A 15684-nucleotide genomic window follows, 5' to 3' on the forward strand; every position below is an offset into this window, starting at 1 on the left:
CACCGGGGTGATGCCAGCTCCTGATGGATTCAGCTGAGTCTCGCTTGTTTGTGTAAAATCCCACCCCCATCCCTGCTGCTCCGTGAGGAGAGCCACTCTGGGCAGTTCGGGGCTGCTCCCACATAGAGAGCCACTCGGTGACACATCCTACCCCAGAGAACTAGGTCAGAGGAAAATCTGGCAGCCCACACGGACAGCATGCTGGACAGGGGAAGTCCTCCACACAGACCCCGGATCCGGTTACTCAGAACGGACTTAAATTCATGAGAACCCTTAAATGAACTGCGTATTTATTTTTGCCATTTTCTTTTGTAAGGAAGAACCAAAAGGCAAGAAAACAAGACAATGTTAAATTGATAGTGGATGGACGATGGATAGAGGGAGGGGGAGAAGGGAGGAGGGAAGGATAGAAGGACGGCAGGACGGCTGGAGAAGCAGGCAAGCAATTTCCGCACATTTGTTCCAACCCCCTCTAACCTCTCAGATCTATCCACAGACCTCAAGACAGGCTCTGAAATTTGCAGGGCGCAGTGCAACATGAAAACGTGGGGCTCTTCTTTCACGGCTCATTACGACCACCCAGCATAGGGCCCTTGCACAGGTCACACGCTGTGCGGCCAGCCTGGCAGCCCTGTGGTCAGACTTCAGCTTCCTGCCCCACGCCGGTCCCCGGCAGCACGTTTTCCGGAACACTCCCTCACATTTTCCCACGTCTGTTGCTTCCTACCCCAGCCTATAAGGCCAGATCGTATTCCTTTACAAGATTCTTTGTCATCTCCTGGGCCCAGTGCCCTCCTCCTTGAAACCAGTCCTCACACTGCCACACTTGTTTCCCAAATCCTAACCCCGTTCCCTCCTCCAAAAATGCCGACAAAGACCTTTAGAAACAAATAATCAATTCTCCCACCCTTGCCGCATGAGGTGTCCTTCCCGTGTGAGGGTTCCTTGGTAGGTGGGTGGGACTGCAGGTGCTAGGAAAGCAGGTGTGTGCGGGAACGGGCAGATGAATGTCACCATTTTGGGGCCACAAAAAAATCTGCAAGATGTGTTCCTACCAACCTGTCTTGTTATATTTTGTTTTTTCATTTAATGCCCCCGGAGGCTCAGGCTTTCCTTTGGGAAGCAATCGGCTTCAGGAAGGGCTCCCTGCCCTGTATGCAGCCAGCCGTGGCTGAGGTCTGCCCGTGGGCTTATCAGCGGCAGAGAGCAGCCCAGACCATGTTTTATGGATATTGCAATGATAAAGTCCGACGCCTGCCTTTCTGCCAGTCCCTGGGCCATTGATCCAATTTGCAAGCCATTAACATTCAACCAGAATCAGTAATGAGAGCTTGGTCAGAGCTGGCTGCTGAGCCACCCACCCCAGCCTGGGATGTATCCTTAGTAATTGTGCTGAAAAAGCTACTGATTATCCGATTTAATTGCTAATCTGGGTTGTAGTTAACATCAATAAACAATTTCTAACTTGGGCGGGAAAGTTGGCTTGGAGGGAGGGGGACAGAAGAAACTGGTATGGGCGCCCCCTCCCTCCCACACCAGGTCCAGTGCTGCCCAGGACAGGATCTGAAGGAGCTCGTGCGCAGCCGCCTCCCCTCCCACCGTCCTGTAGCCGTGGCTCTGCGGGCAGCCAGATGGCAGGCACCAACCCGCACGCCGCACGGCCCGGCAGAGTGGCTCTGCACGGAGGCTCCCAGCTCTCAGCCTCTCACTCTGGGCTGCCGCCCGCGCCCTGCTCTCATCCTGTCCCCCGTGGCTCCACGATGTCTGTTCCCACTTAACTGCACGTTGCAGCAGAGACACCTGCCACCCTTGGGATTTCATTTCTCCCGGCCTGGAATTCGGCTGTTAACAATGTTAACAAGTGTTTATGGCCTTCCAGTCCTGTCTGGTTTTCAACACACTCTGTTGACAAGATTGAATTTAAGCTTCAGAGGGAGAAACTCAGCCTCAAGATGGTTGGGTGATTTGCCTAAGGTCACTCAGCAGGCCAGACTCACTAAGACAAAAATCGGGGCCAGCCCCAGGGGTGTGGGGGGACCCTCCGAGCCCCCTCCAGGCTGTCCTCCCTGCCTCCAGGAGCGTTCCGGACCGCTGGGACTCCATGGCCAATGCCCCTTCCTTCCTGGTCCATGTTGCCCCCTAACGTGCTGCCCTGTGTTCTGCTTTTGCCTAGACTTGCCCGTTCAGATCCTCAAGCCAGCAACCTTCACCGACACTGCCCACTACCCCTTGCTCCTGGTGGTGTGAGTATTGGCTCCTCTTTCCTTCTCGGGGTGCTTGCCTGGGGACTCGGTGACACCAGGGGAAACAAAATTGAACTCAAGAGAAAGACAAGCGTGAGAATGAGGTTGCAAACCAAAACTGAAGACAGGTTAGGCTGCCAGCAGATGGCAGGCTCTGCTCGTAACAATCCGTGAGCGGCCGCTTCGGGAGGCAGGGGCTCTGTGCCTCTGCCCCGCCCCACTTGTACTTCAGGACCCGAAGCCCGCTGCCGGGGCTGGTGAACAGGCTCGGAAACGGACAGGAAAGCTGGTCTGGGACGTCCGACGGCCCCTCGCGGCACCGGGCGCGGAGGCCCTCCCGGGGCACAGGTCCCTCGAGAGGCAGAGGCAGGCATGGCCGGGGCGGGGCGGCGGCTCGCCCAGCCCGCTTCCGCAGCTTACCCCGGGCCTGCCGGAGCCTGAGCCGGTTCCCGCTGTGAAACTGCGGAACGCACTTCCTTGGCCGTCAATGGCTTATCTCTGACATTTCTTATGTTAATTAACAGGCCCTCGGGTTCAGCTCCTGGGAACCGCTTTCAGAGGCTCTAACCCCCTGGAAGGGGCCGGGTCCTGACTGGGGGCGCATGCTCTCGCGGGGGTGCTTCGGATGCTCACTCACGCCCGGAGGTTGGGAGAGGGCTAACGTGGGTGCACTGGGCGCATGGAGTGTTCTTCCAGGCAGGCGCCGCCTGGACGATTTACCACGTACTCTCTTCCCTCCGTGCGTTCTTGCACGGCCATGGCGCGTGAGGAAAACACTGAGCTCTGTGTCGCCACCCCTCGTGTTTACTTGAAAGAGGTCCGGACAGAGCAGCGGCCTGTGCCTGGGTTGTCTTAGGGACACCAGTGAAACCAGCCACCTGAGTTAATGTCGCATGACCTGATGAACCCCGCTCCTGGCGCCCGGCTCCTGGCCGGGGGGCTTGGTCCCCCAGCAGAGGAAAGGCTTCGCTACAGAGATGCCCCTGTCTCCATCCCAGTATCTGACTCCATCTTGCCATTAACCCACTTTCCTCACTATCTGGACAGGCTTAGCCCTTTGCCGACAGCCACACACCGCTCACACCCCTCACACACCCCTCACACCTACACATATACCACTCATAACTCACACACACTGTTTACACATACATCATACACCCCTGCATACACACTTCTCTTACACACACCTCTCACGCCTCACACACACCTCTCGCACAGACACGCCTCACACCCATCTCACACACACACACACACACCCCTGGCCCCCACGCCCTCGGTCCCTGGCAGAAAGCCACGATGGCGGTGGCGGCGGTAGCCGTCCCCCCCCTTGGAGCAAGGACCAGCCAGCGCATCCTCAGCCGGCCGGCTCTCGGAGCGGGACCCGGCCACCTGCGGCTGCGGCTGGGAGAGAGGCCGGCCTGGCCTGCCCATCCCCGCCCCACCGCAGGAAGGAGGCTTGGGCGGTAGCGAGCTGGCAAGCGCGTGGTACGCACGTTTCCGACGCGGAGGGCCGGTCTGCGCGCCGGCCGGTTTCCACGGGGTAAATGCGGCGCCGCGGATGGGGCTCAGCCGGCAGCCCCGCATCCCCGATCGGGGGCCAGGGGACACAGGCGTCCCCGGAGCCGGCGTCTGTGAGGCCGGCCGCACGCAGCACGCCGAGGCCACGGGCTCTTTTCCAGGGACGGCACCCCGGGGGGCCAGAGCGTGGCCGAGAAGTTCGAGGTGACCTGGGAGACGGTGCTGGTGAGCAGCCACGGAGCCGTGGTGGTGAAGTGCGACGGCCGCGGCAGTGGCTTCCAAGGAACCAAGCTCCTGCATGAAGTGGGCCGGAGGCTGGGCTCCCTGGAGGAGAAGGACCAGATGGAGGCTGTGCGGTGAGGACCCCGGCAGCGGGCTCGGGAGGGAGAGGCGGGGAGGTGACGGAGGTGATGCTCCCTCCCGGGGCTGCTGGGCGTGCGCTCCCTGCCGGCTGTGTTTCTTGTCAGTGCTCACGGTGACAAAACTCTGTGGGCAGTTCCGAAGCGGGCTTCAATGGAAGCTTCTAGTAACATTCTACTGAAGACGCTTACACTAGTTTTCGGAGCCAGGTAGCTTGTCTGGGTAGGCACGCGTGTCACGTGCGATCTGCTCACGGTGACAAAACTCTGTGGGCAGTTCCGAAGCGGGCTTCAATGGAAGCTTCTAGTAACATTCTACTGAAGACGCTTACACTAGTTTTCGCAGAGCCAGGTAGCTTGTCTGGGTAGTTGATGAAAACAAGGTGCCGAGCCCGTGAGTCGGACCTGCTTGGCTCCCCAGTGCTGTGGTCACAGACCTGGGCTAGCATCCATACACGCACACACACACTCACAGTCTTCGCCAGCACACAGACACACGCACACACACACAGAGTCTTCGCCAGCACACACACAGGCACATCTTCGCCATTCGTCAGGAGGGAGGGAGGGAAGACAGGACGTGGGGGGACAGTACGAGCGGGAACAGAGCTGTGTGATGGGGCGCCACGTTTCTGAGGAAGGGATCCCTGCCACATCCAGGGGCTCTGGCAGAAAACCTTGCTCGGCCCCGAAGAGGCGCCCGTTTTCGTCTCATTGTTTCACATCCTTGTCTCTGAGTCAGAGACTGACAGAGCCCCGAGAGAGTCTGAGCACCAAGGGACAGATGCTCGGAATTATTGGCGTTTTACTGTTACCCTGGAAAAAAGACTTGAGAGCTGGCCTTGGTGCGCCGCGGGCCGAGAGCTCTCATGGTCAGCAGCGCGAGCACGCCTTAGCTGCTGAGAGACGCTGCAGAGCAGCCCCCGGCCCACCGGGTCTGCAGGCTTACGTCCCGGGAATGACAGGATGGGCTTGGGAAACGCATGAAACGGGACTCTGGTGATGACAGTCCTCTTTGTGGGACGGGCCCCGCGCGTGGAGAGGGTGGGACTCAGCGTGCAGATGACACATGCTTGTTGCCGGAAGGGCTGCGGGCAAGTGTGGTGTCCCATCCCTCCTGTTACCGTGGCTGTGTGCTCCGCAGGTTTGAAACGTTTCCCTTCCTGACTTGTGACGTTTCTCTGTCGTTGTTGAAAACATTGGTGGCACCTGTATGTGCTCAGTTAAGTCATTTTAAGTGGATGAAATGGTGAGCGAGTGAAGGAATGGCCCTCCCTGCTCCAGGGCACTGTGAGCTGGTTGAGGAGAGACGAGGTGATGGGCCCACGGCCCTGTAAGTGTCACAGACAGAGAATACAGGATGGGAAGCTTCTGAGGACAGATGTCTGAGAGGGCGGTCTGTTAGGATGCTTTTGCCTGGAAGTTAACACACAGGCAGACAAAGTCAAACACGCTTTTAAAGGAAGGAACTGTATTGGTTCTAGAAGTCCAGAGCTATGGGAGGCCTCGGGGTTCATTGATCCAGAGACCCAGCAATGCCACCCAAAACCCAGGCTGTCTCCATCGCTCTACTCTGCCGGCCCAAATGGCTCATCCAGAGCTGATCTCCTCATGCCCACAGGAGGGCTGCCAGGAGCACCTCAGTCCATGCTGCTTCATTCACCTCCGGTAGGTTGAGGAGGGAGCCACTTCCAGAAACTTCCAGAAAGGAAGGGAGGAGCCTCCGCAGAAGCACCCACCAAACCTCGCCTCATATGCCCCTGACCAGTCCAGAACCCAGAACCCATGACTGGCCAGAGAGGTGTGGGCTGTCACCCTGAGACCTAGGAGGTCCCCCCTGTACCCGGGGGCAGGGGAAGGAAGGTGGACAATAGTGCCCTAGGGCTCTGTGCGGAAGGGGGCAGATGGGGGCTAGGTCAGCAGCCAGGGGTGTCCACTAAGGAAGTCTTCTTGGGGAAAGGGCAGGTGTCCCGTCTGTACTTGGACATGGGAGTGGGACTTCCGTCAGTGGCTCTGTGGGGGCTTGCTCTGCAAGATGGCAGCAAAGCCTTCCTCCCTCTGTGCCCATCTCCGCCCACCCCGGTCTGACTGCCCCCAGGGAGCCTGAAGCATGGGGCACAGAGCGTCTCACCCCAGAGGCCCAGGGCGGAAGGACGCAGTGTCCTTTAGGCACACCCGTGGCCCATGCCGCTGCAGGCGCTTGGCTGTGTCTAGCCGCTCCCCTCCAAGCACCGGAACAAGAGAGCAAAAGGCTGTTTCACACTCATGGTGTTTTCTAAAAATAAGGAATTGATCCGGCCATCTGTTCAAAAAACAAGGCAGAACCCGCTCCGGAAAGACAGTAAATAGTGTCAACTGTTCGTCCACGGGGGCTTACAAACACAAGAACACAGAAGTCTTTGAAAACCTTACAGCCATCTTAAGACGTGCAGGAAGCTGGGGCCCAAATGTTTCCAGCTGCAGAGAACTCTAGCAGGCTTTATGTAGGGCCTGGGTCTGTCTTTTCATTTCAGGAAGAAATAGCCCTGTCTTATCAGAAGTGTACGAAACCATGAGGCTGCCCACCCTGCTGATGCCCCAGAGCTTCCTCTGCCCTCGTGTGATTCTCCCACCTTCTTCCACGTCGTGCCTTTGTCCTGGAGGCCCTGGGTCCGCAGCTGACTTTGCAGCTGACCGAGCAGATCTGCCCCCGGCCCAGCCCCTGTGTAAGGGAAGAGGACAGTTTTGGGTGCTGTCCCACCTGGTCCTCCGGCAGTTCGAACCGGCGGTTTGGACACAGGGCGGAGCTACACGCACTTGGACCACAAGCTACAGAAGCAAACAACCCTGCTGGAAGGGCTTCTGGGAGGAGGTGGCCCTTGGGCAAGACCTCAGAGGGTAAATAGGGATCTGTCAGGCAGCAAACAGGAGATGCACATTCCAAGCAGAGAAAATACCGTGAGCAAAGGCTCGAGGTCATGCAAAGGCACCAGTGTTCAGGGCACACTGAGCACCAGAGGACCACAGTGTGAGTGGGCCATGGAGAGGGCAAGGTGCGTAGAAAGGTAGGGTGGGCAGTGGAGGGGCAGGTGCGTGGGGAGGTAGGGTGTGTAGTGGAGGGCCAGGTGCATGGGGGAGGTAGGGTGGGCAGTGGAGGGGCAGTGCATGCGGAGGTAGGGTGGGCAGTGGAGGGGCAGTGCATGCGGAGGTCGGACAGGGCTAGATTGTGAGACACCCCCACAGCAGCCTAAGGAGTTGCTACTTGCTCTGTAAGCAACAGAGTTCTGCAAGAGGTTTTTAAGCAAGGAGGTGGCAGGTGAACTTTATTTTTCAGAACTGTAATTCTGGTAGCAGTGTAGCAAGTTTTATGGGTCGGTGTCCTGGCTCTCAAACTGAGTACTTTGAGGAGAGACAAATGAAAGTGCACGTTTGCAAAGCCGTGGGCAGGGGGAGGGAGACCCAGGGAATGGTGTGGTGTCCTAGGGCTAGCCACACAGGAGCAGGAGCCGCTACAGACCCAGGAGAGAACCTGGGCCGGGGGGAGGAAGCACCTGACAGGAGCTGTGCAAGGAGGGAGCCAGGACCAGTGCCCTGACCGCTCCTCGCTCCCACTGGCACTCCCCACTGGCCGAACGCACCAGAAGCCAGGGGACGTGCGAGCCTCTGTCACTGTTTATACTGCTCATCCTCAGAGACCCTGAGTGCAGGGGAGCTCCATGGACAGTGAGTGGAGGGGAAGCAGGAGGAGGCAGCCCACAGGAGGACAAAGAAGGAAGAGGGTAGGGAGATGGAGGAAAATGGTCCTGGCCCTGGGGGCAACGTGGGTGTGGCCTTGTGACTGCCAGAAACCTCCAGCAGGTGGGTCGATGCCCCAGGCCATCATTGGGGAAGCTGCAGTCCAGAGAGGGTCCAAGGTGGACCCACCAGAAGAGGGGCACAGTCCCGACCAACTGGGCAGGAGCACAGCCTCCGGGAGTGGGAGCATCGGGGCTGGCAGCAGTCTGGGGGAGGTGGAGGACGCCTGGGAGGCATTTCAGGGGCAGAGGCCTCCAGACTGGGTAAGTGGATGACTGTGGAGCTGGGGCTGGCTGAGGGGTGAGCTATACAGAGCTCATACCCCTCACAGTGGTGTGCCCCCCACCATGGCACAGAGCAGAACAAAAGCACTGGCCATGTTTCTCCCCCTCCCACCGTTGGCTCCTCTTTCTTGCCAAATCAAGCCGCCGACTGTGAGCCCCCCCTGCTCTGAGGGTGCCGTGGCACCTGTGTCACCTTGGGTCCCCAAGAAGGGTGCCTGGGTGGACTTAACAGGAGCTTTCAGCAGTGGGTGTCTGTGAAGGGTGCCAGGCAGGAGGGCACCTGGGGCAGCCACCAGGCTGCAGTGGAGTCTGACATCATGGAAGGGCGGGGATGGAGGACCAGGTGGGAAGGGGGTCTCCCATTGGCAGTGAGGCTCTGAGAGTCCCTGCCAGGGTGATGGGGAGCCCGTTGCCAAGAAAGCTAGTGAAGAGCCCCATGCCAGGCAGCCAAGGCCTAGCTGTAGGGCCCCTGCTGAGCTCAGTGGCTGGGAGCATCATTGGGGATGGCATGGACCCCGTGGAGGGTCAGAGGATATGCCCACTGGGGGTCATCAGCCCCCTCAGGGCATGTTGTCTCAAGGGAGAAGGGAGGGCACACAACGTGCAAACCCTGTCCCCCCTGCCTGAGGTTCCACACAGCCCCACAGACAGCCCTGCTCACCCAGGAAGGACCCTGTGCCACACCTGAGAGGTGTTCCTTTGACCTCTGGCTCACCCGCTCTGACCAGCTCCCGGCTGCTCTGCAGCACTTCAGCAGTGACCATACCACTCAATGGGAGTACACCCCCCCACCCCATGTCATCAGTGCTGCTGCCATGTCACCGTGTTGGCCCACCTCCCTGAGCCCTCCTTCTTGAGGGCTGGAGCCCTGTCCCTCCCGGACCTCTGCAAATCAGCATGGAACCCATCTCAGGACATGCTCTGTAAAGAAAGACACCTGGTGGATTCTGCTTCTGCTCTTGCTGGCCTTGGGCCACCCCAGTAATAAAAACTGTTCCCTGCATATGATGAAATCAGGCTCTCCTTGATCTGGAAGTTCCACTGTTCGCCAGAAGAAAAATCATCACATGGGAATTGCTTGGTTCGTTGGTGAAAATACAGATACAAGATAACAAAAATATTTGACGTTGGAAAAAACAACTACCCTTGGAAGATTCCAGAGTATTTTATAAATGAGGGTCATTACCAAGATTTCCGGCATTTAGATCAGAAAGTGAGTCAGTAGATAATTAGATGAAGGGGTTGCCAAAGACCCAAGGCTGCCTGCAGACTTGGAAGGAGGGCTGAGACTGGAAATCCAAGGTGTTTTACAAGCTGGAATGGAGCCCTTTGTGGTGCACATGGCTCACTCCACGCTCCGTGGTCCCCACAGACTGCTACGTGGATCCCAGCAAATGTCTGGCCCTGGGGCAGAATCCTCGTGGGACCAGGTGGACCGGTTGTGAAAAGAGCTGGCTGAGCCAGACCATTTCAACAGATGTTCCCAAATGCACTTCTGCATTTCAGGGATTTGGGTCACGAGGAGAAAGTTAAGGAACTTGGAGAAATGTCTGCTCTCGTTCCAGATACTTGGACATGCCCACAAATCTCTGCAGCCCAGGACATCGTGTGTGTGTGTACACGTGTGCGTGCGCATACGTCTCCACACCCTAAGTGTGGCAGATGGGATTCCAAGTCGGCCAGGTTATCCTATGACACCTGCACAATGTTTTTAAAGAGCAAATGTATCTAAGTGCTGAGTTTCCTAGAGCTGGAACAACAAAGTGGAGGTGTGGGCAGGGCCTCCGCGCCTCCGAACTCTGTAGGGGACGTTCCTTCCCCACCCCTTCCAGCTACTGGTGGTGGCCGGCAACAGTTGTCCCTTGGCTTTGCAGACACGTTGACTGTAATCTTTCTTCTTAACATGGGGCTCCTCCTGGGTCCCCGTGTCTCTCTTCTTCTAAGGACACCAGTCATACTGGATTAACGGCATGAACTTTAACCTCATCTTAACTACCTACATCTGAGGACCTCATTTCCAAATAAGGGCACACTCGGAGGTTTAAGGGGTTGGGACTTGACCATAATTTTCAGAGTTGAGCCCATAACAACTTTTAAATCAACAGCAGATTCCCTTGCCCCACTCCTGCCCCTCCCCCCAGTCCTGTTCGGCAGAGGCCACCCCTCCCAACCAGATGCGTTCCTGAGCACAGTTATTACTGCATGAGCTCCCATCCCATGACGTCTTGTGTCGGCAGGTGAGGATTTAGCAGTTCTGCACCCCCCCATCATGTCTCATTAGATCAGTATTTGGGGACGCAGGACCACCGTAAATACTGCTCACTACGGAGCAGGTTGCCCACGTCATGCCCCACCTTCGTCTGCATCTTTTAGTTCTGGAAGTGTTGCTTTGTCTTTTCACTTGAGAGTCTTCTCTGGACGTACTCATAGTATCTCCCACTTATTCCCAAATCCTGCTCACGCTCCTGTTAGTATTTCTGGGCAAATGCTGAAACATTCTCGTAATCTGTCAATTCCAACTTTCTTCTCTTTCCTGCTTCTGTGGGGCTGGTGGTCTCCAGGCCCAACTTCGGATGTTCTTTCACAACTTTCCTCCATCGGGAAAGTCGGGGGCAGTGTTGCTCCAAGGTGGGCCCTCCCCCCAGGAACTTTTGTCCATTCACCTTGGACATTGGCATAGAAGAGCTGTTCTGACTGTGAAGGACTGACTGGCCGTGTCCTGGGACCGGGGTGGGGGTGGGGGGCTGGTCCTTAAAGAGTTGGCTCTGAGGGCTTGCTACCCAGAGTTTTATGCTCTGTTCAGGCTGAGAAGGGCAGTCGTCAGTGATGGGGTGGCTCCCATCAGCCAGCACAACCCAGAAAACAGAAACAAGAGAATAATCACCAAGAAGTAGAGAGAAACAGGAGGAACAGGGCTATGCAGGGAGGGGCTCTGGCGGAGGTGGGGGTGTACACGCGGAAGGAAGCAGCTCACAGAGACCCAGGAAGCATCCGGTCATCTGCCAGCAGGTGGCAGGACTCCTGCTGCTGAATTAGGACAAATTAGGGTCCAGAAACCAGAAAGATTCCTGTCATTATGTGGGGAAACAAGGGATGCCTGGGGAGGGTGGTAAGAGGCTGGCAAGGGCAAGGCGGGACCTGGGCAGCACCAGTGGGGACATCGAACTGCTCGCATCTGAGGCAGGAAGCACAAGGCAGGGGACCCCAGCCAGGAGTTGGGGACAGAGGACACTGCAGGTGCCGCGGGAGCCCAGCACCTGGCTCCAAGCCCCTTAGCACAGGGCCAGTGTCTGTTCTCCAGGATGATCCCGGAGGACCCTCCCAGAATCTGGGGGTGGTTGGGAGTCACACGGTCCAAGTGAGGGGCAGACAGCAGAGGACGACCCCGCAGGGCCTTGTGTCCCGAACAGCCTCAGCTGTGTTGCACTGTTGGCTCTTGGTCAGTAAGTCTGACAAACCCGGGCATTCTTTCAAGGGCACCTTGAGGCTTTCAACGTGGACATACTGCCCATGCACTAAATAAAGAAAAGCAATAAACAATGACATTGGAATTCCGGTATTTCCTTCAAGTGGGGGTTTTCATGCTTGAAATGGGTGGAAGCACGGCTCTGGGCCACAGTGCGACCGTGATGTGCGCTCACTCCACGCTCTCTCCTTTGGCCTTGCAGGATGATGCTGAAGGAGCAATACATTGATAAGACGCGTGTGGCCGTGTTTGGGAAGGTGAGTCTACGCGGAGCTTTGTCTGAGCACCCCTGTCCCCTCCGTCCGAGGGCACTGCCCTTCACCACCACCCAGCCCCAGTTAGATTTGTTCCAAATGTCTCTGGTCTGGTGCTGTGAGAGCAATGACTGTGTTAAAAGCAAGAGGTTGGTCACTGAGTGATTCCAGCAAGGAGGGGGGCTCATTTGACCAGCTCACTTATCAAAGTTTCTTCCTACATTATGTGGACAGAAAGAAAGAGAAGCCAGATCCTATGAGCACTTTATTAGGCTCCTAAGTCCTTTTCTTACGGAAGCTGTGGTGCCTCGTGTGGTACCCCAGGAAACAGGGGCGGGCAGTGGTCTTGACTTCTGTGGATCTCTGTGTGCAGTGGCCACGTTAATTTACCAGCTTCACCGACACAGAAGTGGGGGAGGAGGCAGTTCCTGTTCCCCAGGGTGGCCCACGGCCACAGGCTGTAGCTCGTGTGGCGGAGGCCCAGGGCTGCGAGTCAGGTCCGTGGGGCCAGCTAGTATCTCCTGGGCACAGGCCCCCCATCACCCACCCGCATTCTTAGCCTGGATCCGTGGCCTCTTGATCCCAAGGGAGCGAGGCACAGATGGATGGACACAGGTCCATCTTCCCTCCAAGAGCACGATCCGAGCACAGGCCCTCCAGAGGCACCTCGCAGTGACCTCACGGCAGGTGGAGGCCTGAACAGGTGACCCTGGGACTACCTCATGTCATCGCCTCCGGAACTTCCACGCCCAACGTGATGCTCCCAGACAGCCTCCTGGAGCCCTCCCACACCCCCGGGGAGCTCCACAGGTGAGGCAGCAGAGGGGAGGGCCCGGGGGCTTCCCTCCAAGGCTCAGGGACAGACTAGAGCATAGGTGCAGAGTCCCGGCGGCTCAGTCCCTGCTGGTGGAGACCCACTCGCTGCCTGTGAGGGGCTCAGAGCCAGTCACATCATTCGTAAGTGTGACTTGGGGTGTCAGTGTTTATCCCCCATCTGTACCCACTCGGGAAGGGTGGACTGCTGGACCGAGGCAGGGACCCTCAGCCTGGGCCTTTGTCTGGTCAGCGCTCACCCTTCCTCAAACACATGCATAGCATTTTCAGGCCAGCTTCTCTCACCTCGTAATACGCATTCAAGGTCCTCTTCAGGGTCGAGAGCTCATTAGTTCTCAGCACTGAGTGACACGCCACGTTCGCCACTGGTACATACACTCGCCCACTTCCGAGTTTGGGCATTTACGAATAAAGCTCGTATGACCCTCCAGGTACAGGTTTCTGTGTGCAGACAAGTTTTCACCTCTTTTGAATAAATACCAAGGAGGGTGACTGCTGGATCAATATGGGCAAGAGCATGTTTCGTTTTGTAAAAAGTCGCCACGCGATCTGCTAAGCGGCTGCCCCATTTGGCGTCCGCACCGGCAGTGAGTGATGGCCCCATGGTACCCATCCTCGCCAGCATGTGGTGTCGGTCAGTGCTGTTTTGTAAACAAGGGGCGGAATGACGTGTAAGGACATACCAATTCCACTGACGATGAAAATTATCTACTAGAAACCAAAAAGACGCTTTTATGGTCATTAAGACAAGATATCCATGTCCTGTGGAAGGAACAGCATCAAATGATAATGTAGCTAACATATGGGTTCTAAGTGGTTAACTCCACAGTGAGGCCGGCATGGCATGGGCTGCACACGTATTCTCCACCAGGTGTATGCCTTCCCCACGCTCAACCCTCTCACCCCAGCACACACACGTGCACACAGTCCAGCACCACACACAGGCACACACACCAGGACACACAGATCCACACACACACACACTCCAGGACACACAGATATACACACACACTCCAGCACACACACACACCAGGACACACAGATGCACACACACACACACACACACACACCAGGACACAGAGATATACACACACACACTCCAGCACACACACACACCAGGACACACAGATACACACACACACCAGGACACACAGATGCACACACACACACACACACACACCAGGACACAGAGATATACACACACACACTCCAGCACACACACACACCAGGACACACAGATGCACACACACACCAGGACACACACACACACCAGGAGACACAGATATACACGCACACCAGGACACACACACACTCCAGGACACACAGATGCACACACACACACACACTCCAGGACACACAGATATACACACACACACACTCCAGCACACACACATACCAGGACACACAGATCCATACACAAACACACACCAGGACACACAAATGCACACACACACACTCCAGCACACACACACACCAGGACACACAGATACACACACACACACACACACACCGATACACACACACACACCCCAGGACACACAGATGCACACACACACACACCAGGACACAGATGCACACACACACACTCCAGGACACACAGATGCACACACACACACACACACCAGGACACACACACACCAGGACACACAGATGCACACACACACACACTCCACACACACACACACCAGGACACACAGATCCACACACACACACACCAGGACACACAGATGCACACACACACACACTCCAGGACACACAGATATACACACACACACACTTCAGCACACACACACACACCCAGGACACACACACACACCAGGACACACAGATGCACACACACACACCAGGACATACAGATATACACACACACACTCCAGCACACACACACACACACCAGGACACACAGATCCACACACACACTCCAGCACACACACACACACACCAGGACACACAGATGCACACACACACACCAGGACACACAGATATACACACACACACTCCAGCACGCACACACACACACACCAGGACACACAGATCCACACACACACACACCAGGACGCACAGATCCACACACACACTCCAGCACACACACACACCAGGACACACAGATGCACACACACACACACACACACACACACACACCAGGACGCACAGATATACACACACACACTCCAGCACACACACACACACCAGGACACACAGATCCACACACACACTCCAGCACACACACGCACTCCTATGCACACACACAGCACCTTTAACAGCCCCCATGCTCCCAGGAGAACATACCTGGTTCCCTTGAGCTTTGCTCCTACCCCTTCCCATGTTTGCTCATCACAGCTTCCCATCTGTGTCCCGTCCCCTTCGGTTCTTTCGGGAAACAGAGCACATCTGAGCCAAGCAGCTTCGAAGGTGCCCGTCCAGATAAGTGTCCCGTTGACTCTCTCTGGAAGGCCCTGGTTGAAGTAGGGTCTTGCATGTCGGCCCCGAGGTTAGAGCCCTAGAGCACTTGAAGGAGCTGCCCGTGTCCAGCGCCCGCGTGGACGCCTGTCTCTGCAGGCCCCGAGCCGGGCATCCTGGCAGACTGGTACCCGAGCCCTTTGATGCAGTTCCTTGCCGGCCCTCCTTCAAGATCACCTTAAGTGGCTTGGCTTTGCTGAAGATGGGAAGGCAGCAAACTCACTTCAGGGAAACGCCGACTTGGAAGGGGCTCGATGGTAGCCCGACACACACGCGGCGCGTCCTAGCCCGCGGCCGCGGCGGCCCTCACGCATCATCTGCACGTCACCTGACACTAGGCCCCGAGAGGGGAGGCGTGCACCCCATGGATCTAGTTGGGACAGTGTTTATCTTCCACCTTGTTTACGTCTTAACAGAACCGACATGAAGATAGCTGCTGAGCTGGCGATCTCACACCTGAGCTGTTTCGTGAGGGCGTCACTGACACCCCGC

At 56.8% G+C, this 15684-nt stretch overlaps 1 protein-coding gene across 1 annotated transcript in view; it reads left to right on the forward strand.

The window, feature by feature from the left end:
- The window catches only part of DPP6 (dipeptidyl peptidase like 6), a 737488-nt gene that overhangs the window by 715005 nt on the left and 6799 nt on the right, over positions 1-15684 (forward strand). The window contains exons 19-21 of the mRNA XM_034639891.1: positions 2174-2243; positions 3923-4117; positions 11847-11901. Coding sequence (XP_034495782.1) covers positions 2174-2243; positions 3923-4117; positions 11847-11901 — 320 coding nt within the window. The remainder of the gene's footprint in view (positions 1-2173; positions 2244-3922; positions 4118-11846; positions 11902-15684) is intronic.

The sequence above is a fragment of the Ailuropoda melanoleuca genome, chromosome 1 (genome assembly GCF_002007445.2).
Source record: "Ailuropoda melanoleuca isolate Jingjing chromosome 1, ASM200744v2, whole genome shotgun sequence".
NCBI classification, from domain to species: Eukaryota; Metazoa; Chordata; class Mammalia; order Carnivora; family Ursidae; genus Ailuropoda; species Ailuropoda melanoleuca.